This window comes from Phalacrocorax aristotelis, chromosome 5 (genome assembly GCF_949628215.1).
Source record: "Phalacrocorax aristotelis chromosome 5, bGulAri2.1, whole genome shotgun sequence".
In the NCBI taxonomy this organism is placed as follows: Eukaryota; Metazoa; Chordata; class Aves; order Suliformes; family Phalacrocoracidae; genus Phalacrocorax; species Phalacrocorax aristotelis.
This window is the reverse complement of record NC_134280.1, coordinates 46327622-46343921: the sequence shown is the minus strand read 5'-3', so window position 1 is coordinate 46343921 and position 16300 is coordinate 46327622. Positions and strand designations below refer to the sequence as shown.

Sequence of the window (16300 nt, the reverse complement as noted above, 5' to 3'; positions counted from 1 at the left end):
CCTGCAGTAAGGAATAAATTCTAAATAATTGTATTTTTGCCATTGGGAAGAACATGGCTGTGAATTTTCTTGAAAAACCTCCTGTAAGTGTCTGAAAAACAGTACAACATATAAAGGCTTTCCAATAGTGTTTTCTCTAGATAAAGCTATGGCTTGTAGGCTGATCTTGGGGACAAGGTATTAAAAAATAAGCTTAAAAAAAAAGAGCTATATATGTGCTTTTTTATTGATAAGGGTTTTTTTTTTTAAAAAAAGGAAAACGTATATGTGTTTCTTTCCTCTGTGTTGTTTATGGTCTGAAAGAAATAATTAATCTGTAGTGATTTATTTTTTTAAAAAAGAAGCATTTGTATGAAAAATCTGACGGTAGGTTTGTTTTACTTAGTATTATAATTTTGGAGAAATAGCAGACTGTTTCTGGATATTTGCATTTGTTTCAGGGGTTGGAGCATAAGCCAGATTTCTGTGTAGTCTGTCAGGCAGTTACACGTCTGAGCATGTTACAGTTTGTAGCACTACAAATTAGAGCCATTTGACTTGTATTTGCTGCACGGGGCTTTCGTAAAAAAATACGGCAAATAAAATGTACAGGTGATGAGGTCTGCAAGCGGGGGGGAGGGGGGGGAGCGTCTCCTGGCCCGGGTGCCAAGCTGCGGAGGGGGGTCAGGGGAGATCCGCTGGAATTTACTCCGAGGTGCTGCTTCTGCATGAACTCACGCTCTCTGCCCCCGTCCCTCGCTGACTTTAAAAATGGATTCTGAGTCTCTGGGTTATTTCTTAGCTCGCAGCGGGCTAGTTGCAGGCACATCATTTTCTACGTTTCAAGCGAAGAGCTGAAAAAGTGCTGCGTTATTTGTACATATACCGAGCACCTGTGAGAAGAGTATATGGGAAAGGGGATAAAACATTGATAGTGTGACGGAGTTTTCACGTTACTTCCACTGCAGGGTAAGCCGGCAGTTCCTGGTAACTTTGTCCCAAAGTTTTCTAGGGTCCGTAAGGCTATTTTTGAGTTAATTTACTTATTGCAATTTGTCTTTTGAAACAAAAAGAAAGTAAAAACAAACAAACCAACCCAAGGAGTTGGAAGAAGATCTTTCACCTGCTTTTTATTAACTGGCAGGGAGCGGGCAGTTAATACCAGCAGTATCACCACCGTCAGTAACAAACAGCAGTGGCTGGGAGCAGGGACCAGGCTGCAGGAGCAGGGGGACCAGCCACAGCACCGCCCGGACGGGCCCGGGCCGCGCCGCTCGGAGCAGCCGGCGCCGCCGGCGCCCGGGCCGGGCCGGGGGCGACTCATCTCCCGCAGAGAGGCCGGGCCGGGCCCCAGGGCCCTGGCGGCGGGTCCCGCGGTGAGGGAGCGAGGGGAGCCGGCTTGCGCCGGGTGAGGGGCTGACTGGGCGCCGCAGAGGGTTAAGGGCGGCGCGGCTGGGCAGGCTGGGAGTTGTAGGCGCCACGGCATGCTGGGAGCTGCCGTAACGCCGGCGTTGGGCCCGCCCGCCCTGGCTCGGCCGCGGGGCCGCCTCTCCCCCGCCGAGCGGCGGGTCCTCCCCTCAGCGCCGGCGGGTTGGTGCGGCCGTGCCCCTTCCCCGGAGCCCTCACCCGCGGGCGCCGGGCGGGAGGGAGAGAGGGGGATCGGCGGCGGGGCGGAGGATCAGGCCTACAGCTGGGCTGGGGCTAGGCCGGCCTGGCCTGGTGGGCAACCGCGCTCTGCCGCGGAACCGTGCCGCGGGGCACCGACCCGGCCCGGCCCGGCCTGGTCTAGCAGGGCCTTCCCGCGGGCTGGCCCAAACCCTGTTCCTCCTAAGCTTAAACCCCGCTCGCGGCTCATCCGCAGGGCTCCCGCCCGGGACTCGACCTCCCCTGCGCCCCCGAGCCGTCCTTCCGGCGGCGGCTCGGGCGCCCGGCCCCGGCCCGCAGGCTGGCAGCGCGGGCTGAGCTTTGTTTCCACTTTCTGGTGAGCTCCACAACAGAACGAAGAGCCATGCCGTCCTGGGGCCTCCGCCAGCGGCCGGCTTGCTCGGGTAGCAAACGCTTGCGGTCGGCAGGACGAGGGTGTGTGTCTCAGTTTTTATACACAAGTTTATTTGTCTTGGGTTTTCTTTAATGTGAAAGGGGAAAAATTAAGATGCGTGAAGGTGCTCAAATGTGTGGAAGTGGTGGAGGGACAGAGCCAGGAAGCAAACGGGGCTTGGTAGTCTACCTGGTAGCAAGTTGTTTTCTCTGAGGACAAAGCAGGGAGGAAAGAAAAAGGAGGGAAAACGTTACGTGTTAATTGAATTTATGCTAATAGTGGGCCCAAAGTGCAAAATCAGCTTCTTGTTAAGCATTCTGATGTCTTAAAGGAATTTATCAATTAGCCGGAGGTACCTTCTTTTATGTAGGAAAGGAATGATAAATAACAGTATGGGACATACATCAGTCTGAAGTGAGTTTGGTAAATTTTGTTTGGGGTTTTTTGTTTGTTTGTTTTGTTTTTCCTCCTTACTTTTTGATGGCAAGTCTTGAAAGATGGTGGTGCCATACATCAGTGGTTAGCTGAACTTGGGGCTGAGCATGTTTAAGTTCTCATGGGAATGGAATGGGAAAGATTCTTGTTAGGTAGTTTCTTTTTCTTGGTCGTGGTAATCCTCTTGAAATGCAGAAGAAAACATAATTTATTTGTTAACTAATAAATGAAGATGTGCGAAGAAAATAATGCTCAAACAAAAGGAGCATATATGCCATAACAGGTTTGTTTTCTGTTGTGTGTGTTACGGTTCCGTTCTGAGAGGAGGTGTGAGAGGAGGGCTACAGGCATTTTTGTATTTGTGTCAGGAAGCATGTTAGATTTTGCCAATGACTGTCACCTGAAGTACAGTCTTTAAAGTATACGCAGATGGGTGTAATTCTCGGAAGAAAGATTGCAGTGAAATAAACTTTTTTTTTTTAAGGGAAAGTGTTGTTCTAGTGGAGGAAAAATGTTGTTTTGCTTATGAAAGAAACAGTTGGATAGACACAAAAGAGGGGAAAGTGTCAAAGTGCCTGCTTTATAACCCCTGGTGGTATATGGACACACAGAGTTACAGTGTTGAAGATGACTTGAGATACAAAATAGGCAAATCCAGAACAAAATAAAATACAAAAGTTAAAGACAAAGAAAACATGAATAATGTATTGTAATGTGTTTTAAACTTAGTAGCGTATGGCCCACTCTATTCCCATCTGGAAAGAACAATTGCTTTTTCAGTTCTTCAACAGGAAATTAATTTTACTGGATTTTGTTTTCATATTTTAATGGCAATGGAAGTGCATTAGCACTATAAGTAAAATACATCCTCGTTCCAAAAGTGTACAATCCAACTTTAAATACTATCCAAGCAGTGGAAGCTACCTGTAAAGGGGGCCAAATAGTTGAGGGTACCCAATGGAAGGACAGGGTTTGTAATACAGATGATCTAATCTGATAGCCATAGTACACTTAGCTGTAGAACAGTTTTTGAAGGGCAAAATAAAAGACCCAGAGACAAATGAAAAGTGGGGTGAAATGCAACATGGTTTTGGCAGAAACAGACTGTGCCAGACTAACTTATTACCTTATGCTACAATTTTCTAGACAGAGGAAATATGCTAGATCTTATAGATTTCATCATCAGTATTTGATATTGTACTATGGGAGGAAATTTTGTAAAATGGTGAAAATTTGGATTAATTACACCATAAGGGGACTTGGGAATGCACAGGCAGATAATGGGTGGAAAGAGAATGTACTGATGGAAAGGAGGCTGTGAACTGGAATTTTGAAAGACTGTATTGGAAACGATTTAATCTTTTCCTTAGTGACACTAGTGAAACAGTAGAACTGTGATGATGAAATCTTACGACACAAAACTGGTGGACTGTGTTGATAGAGAGGGGGATTGGAATAGCTGTGTACCAACAAGAGGAATCAAAACTGAGATTAATAGAGTTAGATGAGATTTAGTGATGCAAATAGAAGCTAATCACAATTTATTCTAGAACTGCCCATCGCTTTAATGGTGAATTGGTAGCGGGTGTAGTAGTCAGCAGCAGAATGATAGCACACTGCTGTGTGACGTGGCTGAGGAAATAATAATAATAATAAAAAAGATGGTGTCCTAGAAGGTATTAGGGGAGGGATTTCCTGGATGTATAGAAAACCTTCATGTCAAAGGATATGGCATTAGTGAGACCTTATCTGGAACCCAGCTGTCACCCACATTCAGATAAATGGATTCAAACAGATGGATGGAACAGATGGAGAAAAGGACCACATGGATGTTAAGAGGAATAGAGAGACTGATAATGGAAAGACACACAAGTGACCATTATAGTTTTTTTTATATAGGGGAGGAAAATAATTGTGAGCTCAAGATTACAGTAAACAAGCAAAACAAATGCGTATAAAGGGGATAATGAGCACAGTTTGCTGGAAATTACAGGAAGATTTCTAACTATCGGACCACCGGTATTCTGGAGTGGTTTCAAATGAGAAAGAAGTTTAAATTTCTTTTAAAACGAAGCTTGACAAATCCAGAAAAGAACATCAGCGTTTGGTTCTGCGTACTAGCGGGGAATTTGACTTGGAAATCCTGGATATCCCCTCCCTTGATTCTGTGTTCTTGTGCATCAATGAGGTGGATTCTGTGGTGGGATATGTAAGTTTAGTGCTGCTGGTTTTTGTCATCTTGATTTCCTTTTCCATTAATTGAGTTCTTTTGTTTGGGTGCCTTATTAGAAGCAGAGTAGTTTGGCTATATATGCTATCAACTGCTTATCACCTGTTCGCTCTGAATTGTGCCAGCAGAAGAGAAGAAATGTTCTTGATCTGGCTGACTTTAACAAGGGAGTAGACAAACTGTATCGTTTGGACACCATGGTTGAAGGTGTACTCACGCAGTGCTTCTGACTTCTTGTCCCAGGATGGGCTATTTGTGGAAGGCTTCATGGAACAATTTTTAGGAAAGCATTTAAATGAAAAACTTAGTCATCTAGGGCAAGACAATACTGCATTCTGAAATATAAGTATAATCAACGCCCTTGGGATTTTACCTGAGACCTTGTACCTTTTTTCTGCCTATATCTTTTACATTCAGCACTTCCTGCAGCAGGGAAGAATCAACAGAAGAGCCTCAAAGAACATTGCTTTTCAGGAAGGCTACCATACTCTAGGCAGACATTTTAGGTTTTTACTTGGTGTTTTTGCTATTTGGGAAATCTCTGCAAAGCAGGGTGTTAAGCAATCATTGCTCAGCCATCCATTTTAATTTTATTTTTCAGTCCACAACTGTTGCAGGGTATCGAAAGAGAAAGAATTTGTTTTAAGGAGGTAAATTCCCATTCAGTGGCCAACAGAAAATTAAGTGATGGAATCAATCTAATCATCAATGTATGTGTGAAGTGCTGCCAGTGGCACTTCCCCTAGTTGCTGAAGCAGAGGAGTGAATGGATTATAAGGATTAAACTTCTTTCATCCCCCTAGAGGTGAACAAGTCATGTGAAAATGGAAGGCTCATTTGGTAGGAAAGAGTATGAAAGACTTGGAAGACAAACAAAAAAACCCCACCTCTAAATGGTTTCTTGCACATTTTTTCTGCAATAGGTGGTGGGATGTGAGCTACAGACAGAATCTTGAAGCTTACAGGGCAGAAACGTGACTGTAAACTGATTCTATGAGTGTGGAATGAAACATGCTCAGTTGTTACGTATCCTGGATTTCTGAAAAATATTTTTCTCTTCCAATTCTGATTATTTTAAAAAAATTATTCATAGCAGATGCTTCCTCTTGTTCTTTTCTTGACCTTTTTGAACTGGAACGAAGTCATGGGCTTTCCCACTGAAATGGTGGGAGCACAGTGTTAGGACTACAGCGAAGGAAAATTTTCTGACCCGATTTGCCTGTGTCATCCTACAAGGCTTTCTGCTGCAAAAAGAGGCCCTTCCACTAGTGTCACCAGTCTTTCATTCTCTTGTGCTGTACTACGCCTCTTGAAATACTATTGATTGGAGGAGCAAATTTATGGAAGCGAGAATGATTCCTTTGATGAGCTTGATAACTAGATTTGCATGATTCAGTAACAAAAGCAAACCAGCTAATATTTTAATATTGAACAAAAATAAGGTGTTAGTGCTGTTATTAAGAGTAGGACAAATCCATTCTTTTGCTGGTTTTATATAAGCAAGTCTGGGAAGACTGTGTACACGTGTATACTCACATACACATATATATACACGTACATCTGCTTTGCTGCATATGCTGGCTGATGAGTAAAAACAGCAGAATATCAATATATAAAAGTACTGGAAATGTAAGCACTGAACAAAATCAAAGTATGCCAGAGCTTGGTTTGGTAGCAGTAGACTGGGAAAGGAATGGTTCACCACGGTCTGCAGCAGCATTTTTTTGGTTGTTTTCTTTATTGTTGTTGTTGTTGTTTCCTTGTTTTTAATTACTATTTGTAGGGATGCTTTGGAGCCAGGTCATCACTGCTGTAAGTCTGCAGATATTCATTGATGTCTCCAGAGGGATAGTCATTTACACCCCCTGAATAGATAGCCTTCTGAGTGGGGATGTTATTATGGTGTCTTTGGTCTTACATCATTCACTTCCTCTTATTCCCAGAAAGGAAAAAACAGTTGAAGGAGAGGTAATGAGGAGCTTCTCAATGAGCATCTCCCATAGGAAAAAAAAACAAACCTCAGTACCTCTAAAATGATCATACCGTTGGTACGAAAGCTGTTGGTGGTTGTTGTAGCAGCATCTATAGGCATAGAAATAGCAAGAGGAGAAACAGGAATTTTGGCATTCCCCTTGTCTCTCTGATGTGTGAAAATGCTGGGGTGGAAGGAAATGCCATCTTTTGGTGCTACTGGTTTAGTTTTCTGCAGTGCCTTCCTATACAGAAACTTCTCTCAAAATTTAATCAAAGCAGAGTAACTAATGAGTAAGTAAGATAAAACTATTGTTTGTACTTGTTTGAGAGTGGCAGTGGTAATTTCTGTCTCAAGTGTTTCCATGGAAAGAGAGTCCAAATGATTGCTACTATTCTTATTGCAGTATTCAGGTAGATGACAGCTAGGTTTAAATTACTAAGACAAAATAAATTTTGCTCTTCCACCATCAAGCACAAAGAAGTATTGAGTTAGAGAAGCCAGACCTCACCTGTTTGAGCAAGGCAATATTCTAGTACCATAAATTCCCCTACATAATACTAGCCTTTGATACTTCTTTTCCTGTTACCATCCAAAACATCCAGTTGCCCTCTCAGCATCTAAAGATAAAGCTTAGACCCCCCCACCCAAATCACCTGCTCAGGTGCCATCTAACTGCACGAGGACCTCAGTTTCTGTCTGAGATTTCTCTGCTTGCCAAGGTCCTGGTGACCTTAGTGCTGGTGAGCCGTGTGTTTGTGTTTGGCCATACTGGCATGGCACAGCACTCTACAACCATTGTTAGTGGGGGTCTGTCCTGCTGGCTCTCCTAAAGCTGGCTGGCCACAGTCAGGCCTCATGATGTGAGACATACTGTGCATCAGCAGTCTGCCAGTTCAGGTGCGTAAGACATGGAAACCTGGAGTTCAAATCCCATGCCTACCTCAGCAGATGTATCTCCTAAGAGCTCGTCCTTTGTTTCCCCCAGGACCTCTGAGGTATTTGGAGAAGACAGGTATGAGTGTGCACGTTGGAAGAACTGTTACAGTTTGGGCAGTGTTGTGTCGCTGAAGCCAATGGTTAGGGCAACCATCTGCGATGATGGGTACTTGGGATCCAAATCCTTGTTGCAATGGGTAGCAACATACAATCCTGGGAATGACCAAATCTCCCAGGGTGTTTCTAAATGCTGGCGTTAATGGTTAAAACTTTAATGGCAGAACTCTTTAGGAACTCTGGAAGCTGTATAGTTTAAAGAATTATATAGAATTTGAAGGCAAAAATACAGAAGCATAATTGGGTTTTAAAGAGAGGAAAGAGAGATCTTTTTGCTCTCAACTTCTGTCCCTGGTAGGGTCCTAGCTGAACTCTCTGCCCTCACGTTTCCTCATGTGCAAACTGAGTGCTACATCGTACTTATGGGCGTTCTTCAAAGTGTAATTCATGTTTGTGAAATACCGGGAGTGGCCAAGACGAAGTCTTCTGGAAGTACAGGGTTATGGCAGGGGCACCAGAACTGTCTGGCAAGTGGATCTTTAAGGAGACACTTGAGGAAGATGGATTTTTTTAAAAGGAAGGCTAGTCCACTGGGATATGGAAGGGGTGAAGTATTTATGTGGAAGAGAGGAAGTGTTGCGTGATTCCTGTCCCATGGATATGAACCAGCTTGTGCTAGGCAGACTCTCCTGGGGACAATAGATGCATCGGAGAGGGGTGGAGGGAGGGCTCTAGCCACAATCTCACATTCAATGTACTCCACAAAAGGATGCAGTGAAAGAGGGTTGAGTGTATATAATACAATGCAGTGGATGACAATAGATTATAGATGAGGAGACAAAGGTTTATTATCAAACGCAGTCCATCATCTGGGTCTGAAGGTGAATGGTGACACTGAGTGTCGGTAGTGGCGTGATGGAGACACGTTCCTGAACTTAGTTCATTTTGTGTGGACAAGTATCTGTATTGCTTATCTACAGTTAAAAAACTAGGTAGCAGAGACGTCAAGGATTAAACAATGAGAACGCAGTATTTCTTTTCTACAGATGATATTTTCAGCTCAAAATCAATAGATTTCAGTGGGCTGTAGGATTGAAGAAGTTTAATCTTCTGTTGCCACGGCCCATATTATGTCTCCAGTAAACACATGCTGTGCTTGCATTTGCAGCATGCACACTGGTAGAATTTTTTTGAGAACTACTTGATTCCCAGTGTTACTGGTGATTAAAAAGAAAAAACTTTATACACGTGTCCTACTCAAGCCTTTCCTTTGTTTGCATGATGAGAGGATCTGGAGCTCCACATTGTAATCACTTCTGAGAACTCTGAATGGGGAAAGGCAACAAAAAGGAATTTTGAGATTTTACAAGAGACTCACCTGTTAATCCATAGTTGGTAAAAGTGAAATAAGTACTGCATAAAGTACTAGAAGTTTGCAGTGCGTTTGCGTTGTTTCCTATTCTTCTTAAGGGGAATTGAACAGGCTGTCTTGTAAAAAGAGCAGCGTACATCTGTGTGGCATGTTAAATTTACAATCTGTATCCTCAACTAGTTAATATGCCAACTACTGTCTTGCTTTAGGTTCTGTATAGCTTCCATGGCTGCGTTTGCCTGGATTGATTTGTTGTTGAGAAATTTGGGACTTCGATCCCTGAAGTAGAAGGACAGGTTGCTGACGCCCAAGGTTTATTTATGAAACAAGGAGTGTATAGCTGTTACACAGTGGGGCAACCCAAAATGCCTGGCTGACTCAGTTCCAAAGTTAAGACTTGTATTTCAAAGCTGACTTGTGTTTGCAGGTTCCTGTCCTTCTTCCAGAAACTATAGTCAAAAGTGGACAATTGCAGGATGAGAGACATGCAAACCAAAATTGGTACTCGCTTGCTCATTTATTATGGCACTGCCTTCTCTTAGGCCCACAGGAGTACTGGAGGGGCTGAGAGCCAGAGGCAGCTAGCTACTGCTGTTGAGGCTCAAGTCTAAAACATAGATCCCCAAGGCCCTGCTTACTGGGGAGCAGGCCAGGGGTGAGGAGGGTTACATAAATACCTGCTTTCAGAGTTGCCCAAATATACTGCTTTAACACATGCTTAAGATTTATGCATGGGATGGGGCTGAGAATGTCTGCTCCAGCCCCTCCAGTCCCGCTGGCTTTCCCTCCCATCATTGTGGCTGATGGGAAACCAGTTATTCTGTGTAATAGCTTCAGCTGGGAGCACCTCTCCCAGAACATGTCTGTGCTGTGCTGTTAAGACTCTTTGCTGGTGCAAGCCCTTTCAGGCAGAGGAGGGCAAACTGAGTTCCTGGCTGAGCTAAATAGCGTGTGGGCTTGAAGGGGTACTGTGACCCCTGCAAGGGGATGGAGTAGGTACATAAGAAAAGGCTCAGGATTGGGAATTCCACAGGTGTCTTGTGTCACCCCAGTGTTAGGATCTGTTGCTGTTTGAGGTGTCTTGAGACATTTATTGGCATGTCCAAGCAGTTCCTGTGGAGTTCTTCACTTAACGGGACGGACAGTGTAGATCCCATTCGTAGGTATTTCACTTTTTGCCTTCAGTGGGTGCCAAGGCAGGGTGTCTTAATTTGGGGCTGTGGATTTAAGCAAAGGCACACTGCAGTGCTCAGCCCTACAACAGCCAGGCCCTTTATTGAATCTGGTCTCACTGCAATAAGCGTGAGTAATGATAGGAGAGGCATGAGAAGAGAATGACTGTACAGGAGGGAAAGCTGCACTTGACTTGCTAGAATGAAAAACATATTTATAAGGGATAAAATTAGCGCCGGGTACAAGAATGCAATTTAATGAAACAAATGACTACACCTCTTCTCAGTGGTAGGAAAAAAGTGACACATCACAGATAAGCAGCAGTCCCCTGTCCTGCTATCAGGGTTGCTGCAGAACAGAGGGCACTGCTGGCTGGGCTAGCCAGGCCCAGGTGGGGAGCAGATCCTGGCGCTGAGGCCTCCTGAGTGCTGAGACCCCCTGGCCACGCCGCCTTGCTCTGTGTACAGTGAGTGACCAGTTCTGGTTCTTGTCTGTGGGCTTGTAGTAAGAGGTGTCTTCCCCAGGTACTGTGAGAGCAGGGCACAAGGGAGGATGTACGTGTGAGACATGGGAATGTGGTCTTACTGAGGTGTGTGATTGCTCCTGAGATACCTGTGGCAGCAAAGTCACAGAAAAACTTAATGAAAATTGAATGTCTCTTCTTACTGGATGCTCTTTTATCCTCTATTCGTTGCATTTTATTTCTCCTCTCTGCTGTATTTTTGCTTTCTTTATGTCTCATTTTGATGTCTTCCTCGCTGTAGTTCTACATCCTTCTTTTTAGTTAATTTTTTTTTACTGTTGCTTTTTTACTCATGCATGTCTTTACTCCTTTAGCTTTCCTAAACACTTTATCTTTTTCTCTCTCTTGCGATCTGCCATACAGTTTGGCTGCCTTCCATACGATGGAGCAATGTAGCTGAGTTATGGGTTGACTTAGGCTTGCGTCACTACCCTGAACCAGTTTGCGTCTGCAGTTGTCTGGAACTGACTACATGCCTGAGCTGATAAAAGATGCTGTGGAAACGTGGATCTCTGGCACCTTGGCAAGGTATCCTCCTGTACATGTGTGTGCATGTGGATGTGTGAGTGGCTTCAAGATGGCTGGCTGTTCCATCAGCTCAGCTGACTGGGTGCTCCTTTGGGCTTTGCAGCACCATATGAGAAATGGGAACAGACCTGCAAAGCTCAGGGGAAGACCGGGATTAACCCTGAAAAGGGGCATGTGCCTGCTGTCCAGGCATGTGTGATGGCCAAAAGCAAGAGATCTAAAATCCCTCACTTGACCTTTGTATAATTCTTTTCCTTCCAGTGAGGACCTTTCCCTGCCTGTGACTCATCTTCTAAATGTAGACTGCCTCTCAGAGGACTGCCTTCCTCTCTGAACAGGGTAGCATAAAAAATAGCAACACTGTTGAATAACCAGTATTATTTTTTAATACAGAAAACTTGAAAACTACCTTGCAGTATCTGTGCTTCTCTGTCAAGGGATTTATTGGTTCCCTGAGAGAAGAGCAGAGCAGGTTCTATCCTGACCTGCAACTAGAGGTTGTTCAGATAAGAGGTCTCAGGAGCAGCGCAACTGCAGTACAGTGGGCAGTAGGCGTTGTAATAACAGACAGGTAGGCTCTGGCAAAGGCCAGCGCATCTTTCATAGCACCCATATACTTCCTTCCCTCTTTCTGACCCATCTGTAACTGGCAGCATCCCTGTGGTAACTCTGGCATGGCTTCCACAGACATCCAGTAGGAAGCTGCCTGCTCCCTTCAGCAGGTTGCCCAACACCCATCTCCTTTCCTCCAGCTTGTGTATGCTGTCCAGCTGCCCAGGCCACTCCTGTTGTCGACACGTGGTGACCCTGGGGATCACAGTGTTACCTTCCATCCCTCACTTGAGCTCTTGTGTTGTCTTTGACTTGTAAGCAGATCTCTTACCAGAGCCAAACTGGTTCCTTTTCTCTTTTCAGATGCTTTTGCTGTATCCCATCTCTCTATTGCCTGGTCCTCTGGAAGATGAAAGAGTGAGAATCAGCAGTGTGTCATTAATCCTGCAAACAATTTGAGAACTGCTTTGACAGCCAATAGAAGAAAATAGTGTGATGTGGCCACAGCAAGCATATGCTCTTTCTGGGAATTTACAGTTGCACTATGATCCCAAGGAGGAGCGATGCTCAGACCTCCCTCTGATTACTTGTGTTCTTTTCTCTGCCTGTATCAACATTGTTTCTTTCTAACACACAGGTGTTCATGCAAAAATGCCAAGATTCTTCGTGCAGATTAAAGTAGGTTTGCAAATTAAGGGAAGACTGGTGAGGAACAAAAGGAAAATTAAATTATCCCAGCAATTTTGCACTTCCTTGCAATCAAAGTCCTGTCTTTGGTGGGTGTTATATAGGATACGTGCTTGCTGAGGTCTGAGGCAATTTTCCTTGTGTAAAGACTGCAGGAGTTAGCCCTAGAAAATGATGCTGTTCTAAAAATGATGTCCAGTAAGCAATAGGTGAGCTCTCTTGGGAAAAACAGGAAGAAAACTTGGTAAGAGCTTGAGCCTCAGTGGTGTTGCCTTTCACAATTGAGCGACTGACAAACAAAAGGAAAAAAAAGGCGTGCCAAATGACCGTGAGGATGGATGCCTCCTGTTGTGGAATAGAATGAAATCCAGTTATGTGCTCCCTCCCATTAGATCTGATACAACTGCTGTATGATAAAAATGAATTTCTTAAGAATCAACTGTAAACCCATAGGTCAGCCAGCAAGAGAGTGACTTGACAAGTTCTTAATTGCAAAGTGTATGGCAGTTTCATTCTTTTAATCTGCATCACTGCAGACAGTGTGTAGTTGAATCCAATGAAGTTTGAGTCATGCTATGAATTTGGTTTCCAGAAGTCGATTATGGACAGAAACCTTTCATTTCTATGAATTATGTATATTTGAGTGAAAAGCTGTTGTGTATGTATATATGTTTAATAACAGGAAATGTAACAAACATTTTTATTAAACTAATAAAACAGATAAATGAAAATGTGTTTTTATAGGTTTAATTTCTTTGGTCTCATTTTCCTTAGTGTAAATGAAAGATCATGAAGTGCAATCTCCTGTATCTCAGGACACACAATTAATTGCATCAGGTAGTTGATGTCATACAAAAGTGCCTTGTTTTGAAATCAGAGCTTTAAGGTTGCACTAGTCTTTGTAACTGCATCCACGTGGCACCCTAATCTGATGGAGACCTCGAGGTACAACACTCGGGGCGCTACTTAGCTGTTGCATTTAGGTTAGCACTTAATACTGGGTCTTTCGAAACTGTGAAAAATTTAATTCCTGCATTGAGGAGCTCCTGTCCTATGAACAAGCAGGTGAAGGTTAGGGAATGTGGAGTGGGACAAGGAGAGGGAAACTGTAGATGCCTTGTAAATCCATTCAGTTTACAGTAAGCAAATAAAAGGAAGCTGGATCTGAAGTGTGCTGGGGTTTGGCAGGTGACCTGCCAGAGGCTGCATCTGGCATCACCCGGCATGTGGGAAGACATGCAAAGGAATGGATGTGGGGAACCAATGAAGAGCTGCAGCCTGGTGGCTGTGCTCTAGCAGAGGCAATGGAAAGCCAGAGGTTCCTTGAAAATTGGCCGTGGCAAAGCTACATAGCTGGGAATGTGAGTGGTGGTGGCAGCAGCTGGAGAGCCAGCGAGGGAAAGAGCAACGTAATAAAATCGGTGGGCAAGGAAGATCAGGTCTGTGACTGTTCTGGGTTCGGCTGTGACTGTTGGTGGGTATCTGGGCAGGCCGAAATTGGCTCTCCCAGGTGTCATAGCAGTGTAGAAAGAGGAGGAAGTCTGGAGCAGAGTAGTGCTTTGGTGGAACTTGGAGATCTTCAGCAGTAGTGGGTGGATCGGGGTACGACCTGTTTTCGAAGGCAGGAGAGAAAGGAAAGGCAACTTATAGAACTGCCCTCTGTGCCACCTGTTGTTAACAACTCGGGTGGATGCGGGTCTCTGAAAAACCTCATCTGGAGAAAGTTTCTTGCTGTTTGTAATGAGGTCATTGTCAAGTAAATCGTATAAAAGGCTTGCTTTCTAGAAGATTTTGACACTACGAGTTGCAAAAGTCTGCCTATAAAACAGCAGTCCCCTCTGCCAGACCTTTCCAGCCTTTTGGTTGCCCCACACACTGCACCAAGTCGCCGTGGATGTTCCGGTGAATTCGGGGGTGTCCTCCACGCCCCCCCAAGTCCAGGCGTTCCCACCCGTCGCGCGTGGGGCTGTGGGAGCTTAGGCCGTGCCTAAGGGGCAAGAGCAAGCCCGGGGTGACGTCCCGGGGCAGCAGAGCAGAGCGGAGCGAGCCGGCGCTGGAGTGGCGGATCCCCGGGACGGACCCCCCCCGGTGCCAGGCCCCTGCTCGGGGGGCGCCGTCCCCTCCCACGGACGCCCGTGGCGATCGCGGCGGGGGGAACCGAGGGATGCATTCGGATGCGAGGCGGAGCTTCAGCATTTTATGAATGGGCTCATATGACGCCAATGGGGGCGGGAGGAGAGGCGCCATCTTCCGCAAATCCGGGCCGAGGAGAGCGCTGCCGCCAGATGACGGCCATTCCCGCCGGCCAATGGCGGCGAGGGAACCGTGCCGACCACGTGGGGCGCAGGCCGCGAGTAGTACGGGGGCGCGCGGCCGCCGGCTCCCTGCCCCCTCCCTTCCGGCGCGGCGGGGCCGCGCGGCCCCGGGGCAGGCGGGATCGGCCGCGTTGCCGGGTTACCCGCTGACTGATCGGCCCCATGGCCAATGGCGGCGGGGCGGGGGCGGGCGCGGCGGCAGCTGCGGGCCGGCGGCGGCCGGGAGGGCTCAGTCGGGCCGTGGCCGCCTCCGCAGCATGGCGGGTCCTGCTGCTCTCCCGGCTACCGCCGGCCTCCTCTACTGGTTGGGCGCGCTGGGCGCTCTCTACGCGGCGGCGGTGGTCACCTACCGCCTGCTGGCCGGCTTCCGTCTCTGGGTGCTGGGCAGCGGCGCCACCGCCGTCGGGCCGGCGCTGGGCGCCTGGGCAGGTGAGTCCGTCCGCGTCCCAGCCGGCCCCGCCGCCTCCGCCTCTGCGTCGCCCCGCCTCGCCTCGCCCTGCCCGCCGGGGCCGGGCCCTCGGGGGGAGGGGAGCGAGTCCCGGGTCCCGGCACGGAGCGCCCCCCTCGCCCCGCGCCGGCGTGCTACCTCATCGGTGACGTCACGCCAGTCCCGTCCCCGCCGCCCCCGGGGGAGCGGCAGCGGTCTCTGAGGGGTCTCAGGGGCTTCTGAGCGGCGATGGGGAGTTAGAAAGGGCTTCTCCGGCGGCGTGGCGGGCCAGACCGGAGGGTTTCAGACCCGTACCCGCCGAAGGGAGCGGAGCGCCTGCATGGGCGGGAATTACCAGGGTGGGCCATGAAAATAACTGCGAACTGCGCCAGGTGTGAGCTCGAGGCGAGGTGGTGGTGTAAAAGGTGCGGCCTCACCTCGAGTACTGTATGCCGTTTTGGGCGCCACAGTACTTTAAGGATACAAAGCTACTAGAGAGTGCCCAGAGGAGGGCCACGAAGTCAGTGGCGGGTTTAGAGGGGAAGCCGTATGAGGAGCAGCTGAAGTCACTTGGTTTGTTCAGCCTGGAGAAGAGGCGGCTGAGGGCAGACCTCATCACAGTCTGCAGCTTCCTCACAAGGGGAGGAGGAGGAGCAGGCGCTGATCTCCTCTCTGGTGACCAGTGATAGGACCCGAGGGAATGGCAGGAAGATGTGCCAGGGGAGGTTTAGGCTGGATATTAGGAAAAGGTTCTTTACCCAGAGGGTGGTGGAGCACTGGAACAGGCTCCCCAGGGAGGCAGTCACAGCACCAAGCCTGACGTTATTCAAGAAGCAGTTGGACAATGCCCTCATAGACATGGTGTGAATTTTGGTGTTGTCCTGTGCAGGGACAGGAGTTGGACTCGATGATCCTTGTGGGTCCCTTCCAACTCAGGACATTCTATGATTTTATGAAAAGGCTGCAAAAGATACTTCCTTCCCCAATAGGGAGTAGGAGAGCATCAGGTGCTTAGACTCTACAGCTGCTTCTAGGTGGCAGCCCCTCAACAAACTGGTGGGCTGCAGGGCTGT

General features: G+C 47.1%; 1 protein-coding gene and 2 long non-coding RNA genes across 3 annotated transcripts in view; 2 read left to right on the top strand and 1 right to left on the bottom strand.

The window, feature by feature from the left end:
- The first annotated feature begins 1474 nt into the window (after nt 1-1474).
- Nucleotides 1475-12527, top strand: LOC142057727 (uncharacterized). The gene is made up of 3 exons (XR_012660724.1): nt 1475-2058; nt 11082-11246; nt 12162-12527. It is a non-coding gene; the product is annotated as an uncharacterized LOC142057727 (long non-coding RNA).
- Nucleotides 11610-15269, bottom strand: LOC142057728 (uncharacterized). Its single transcript, XR_012660725.1, has 2 exons — nt 15151-15269; nt 11610-12200 (listed from the first exon to the last, which is right to left on the bottom strand). It is a non-coding gene; the product is annotated as an uncharacterized LOC142057728 (long non-coding RNA).
- HSD17B12 (hydroxysteroid 17-beta dehydrogenase 12) overlaps nt 14781-16300 on the top strand; it is a 97800-nt gene continuing 96280 nt past the window's right edge. Inside the window, exon 1 of the mRNA XM_075094309.1 lies at nt 14781-15229. Within this exon, the coding sequence (XP_074950410.1) occupies nt 14794-15229 (436 nt within the window). The 5' untranslated portion in view covers nt 14781-14793. The remainder of the gene's footprint in view (nt 15230-16300) is intronic.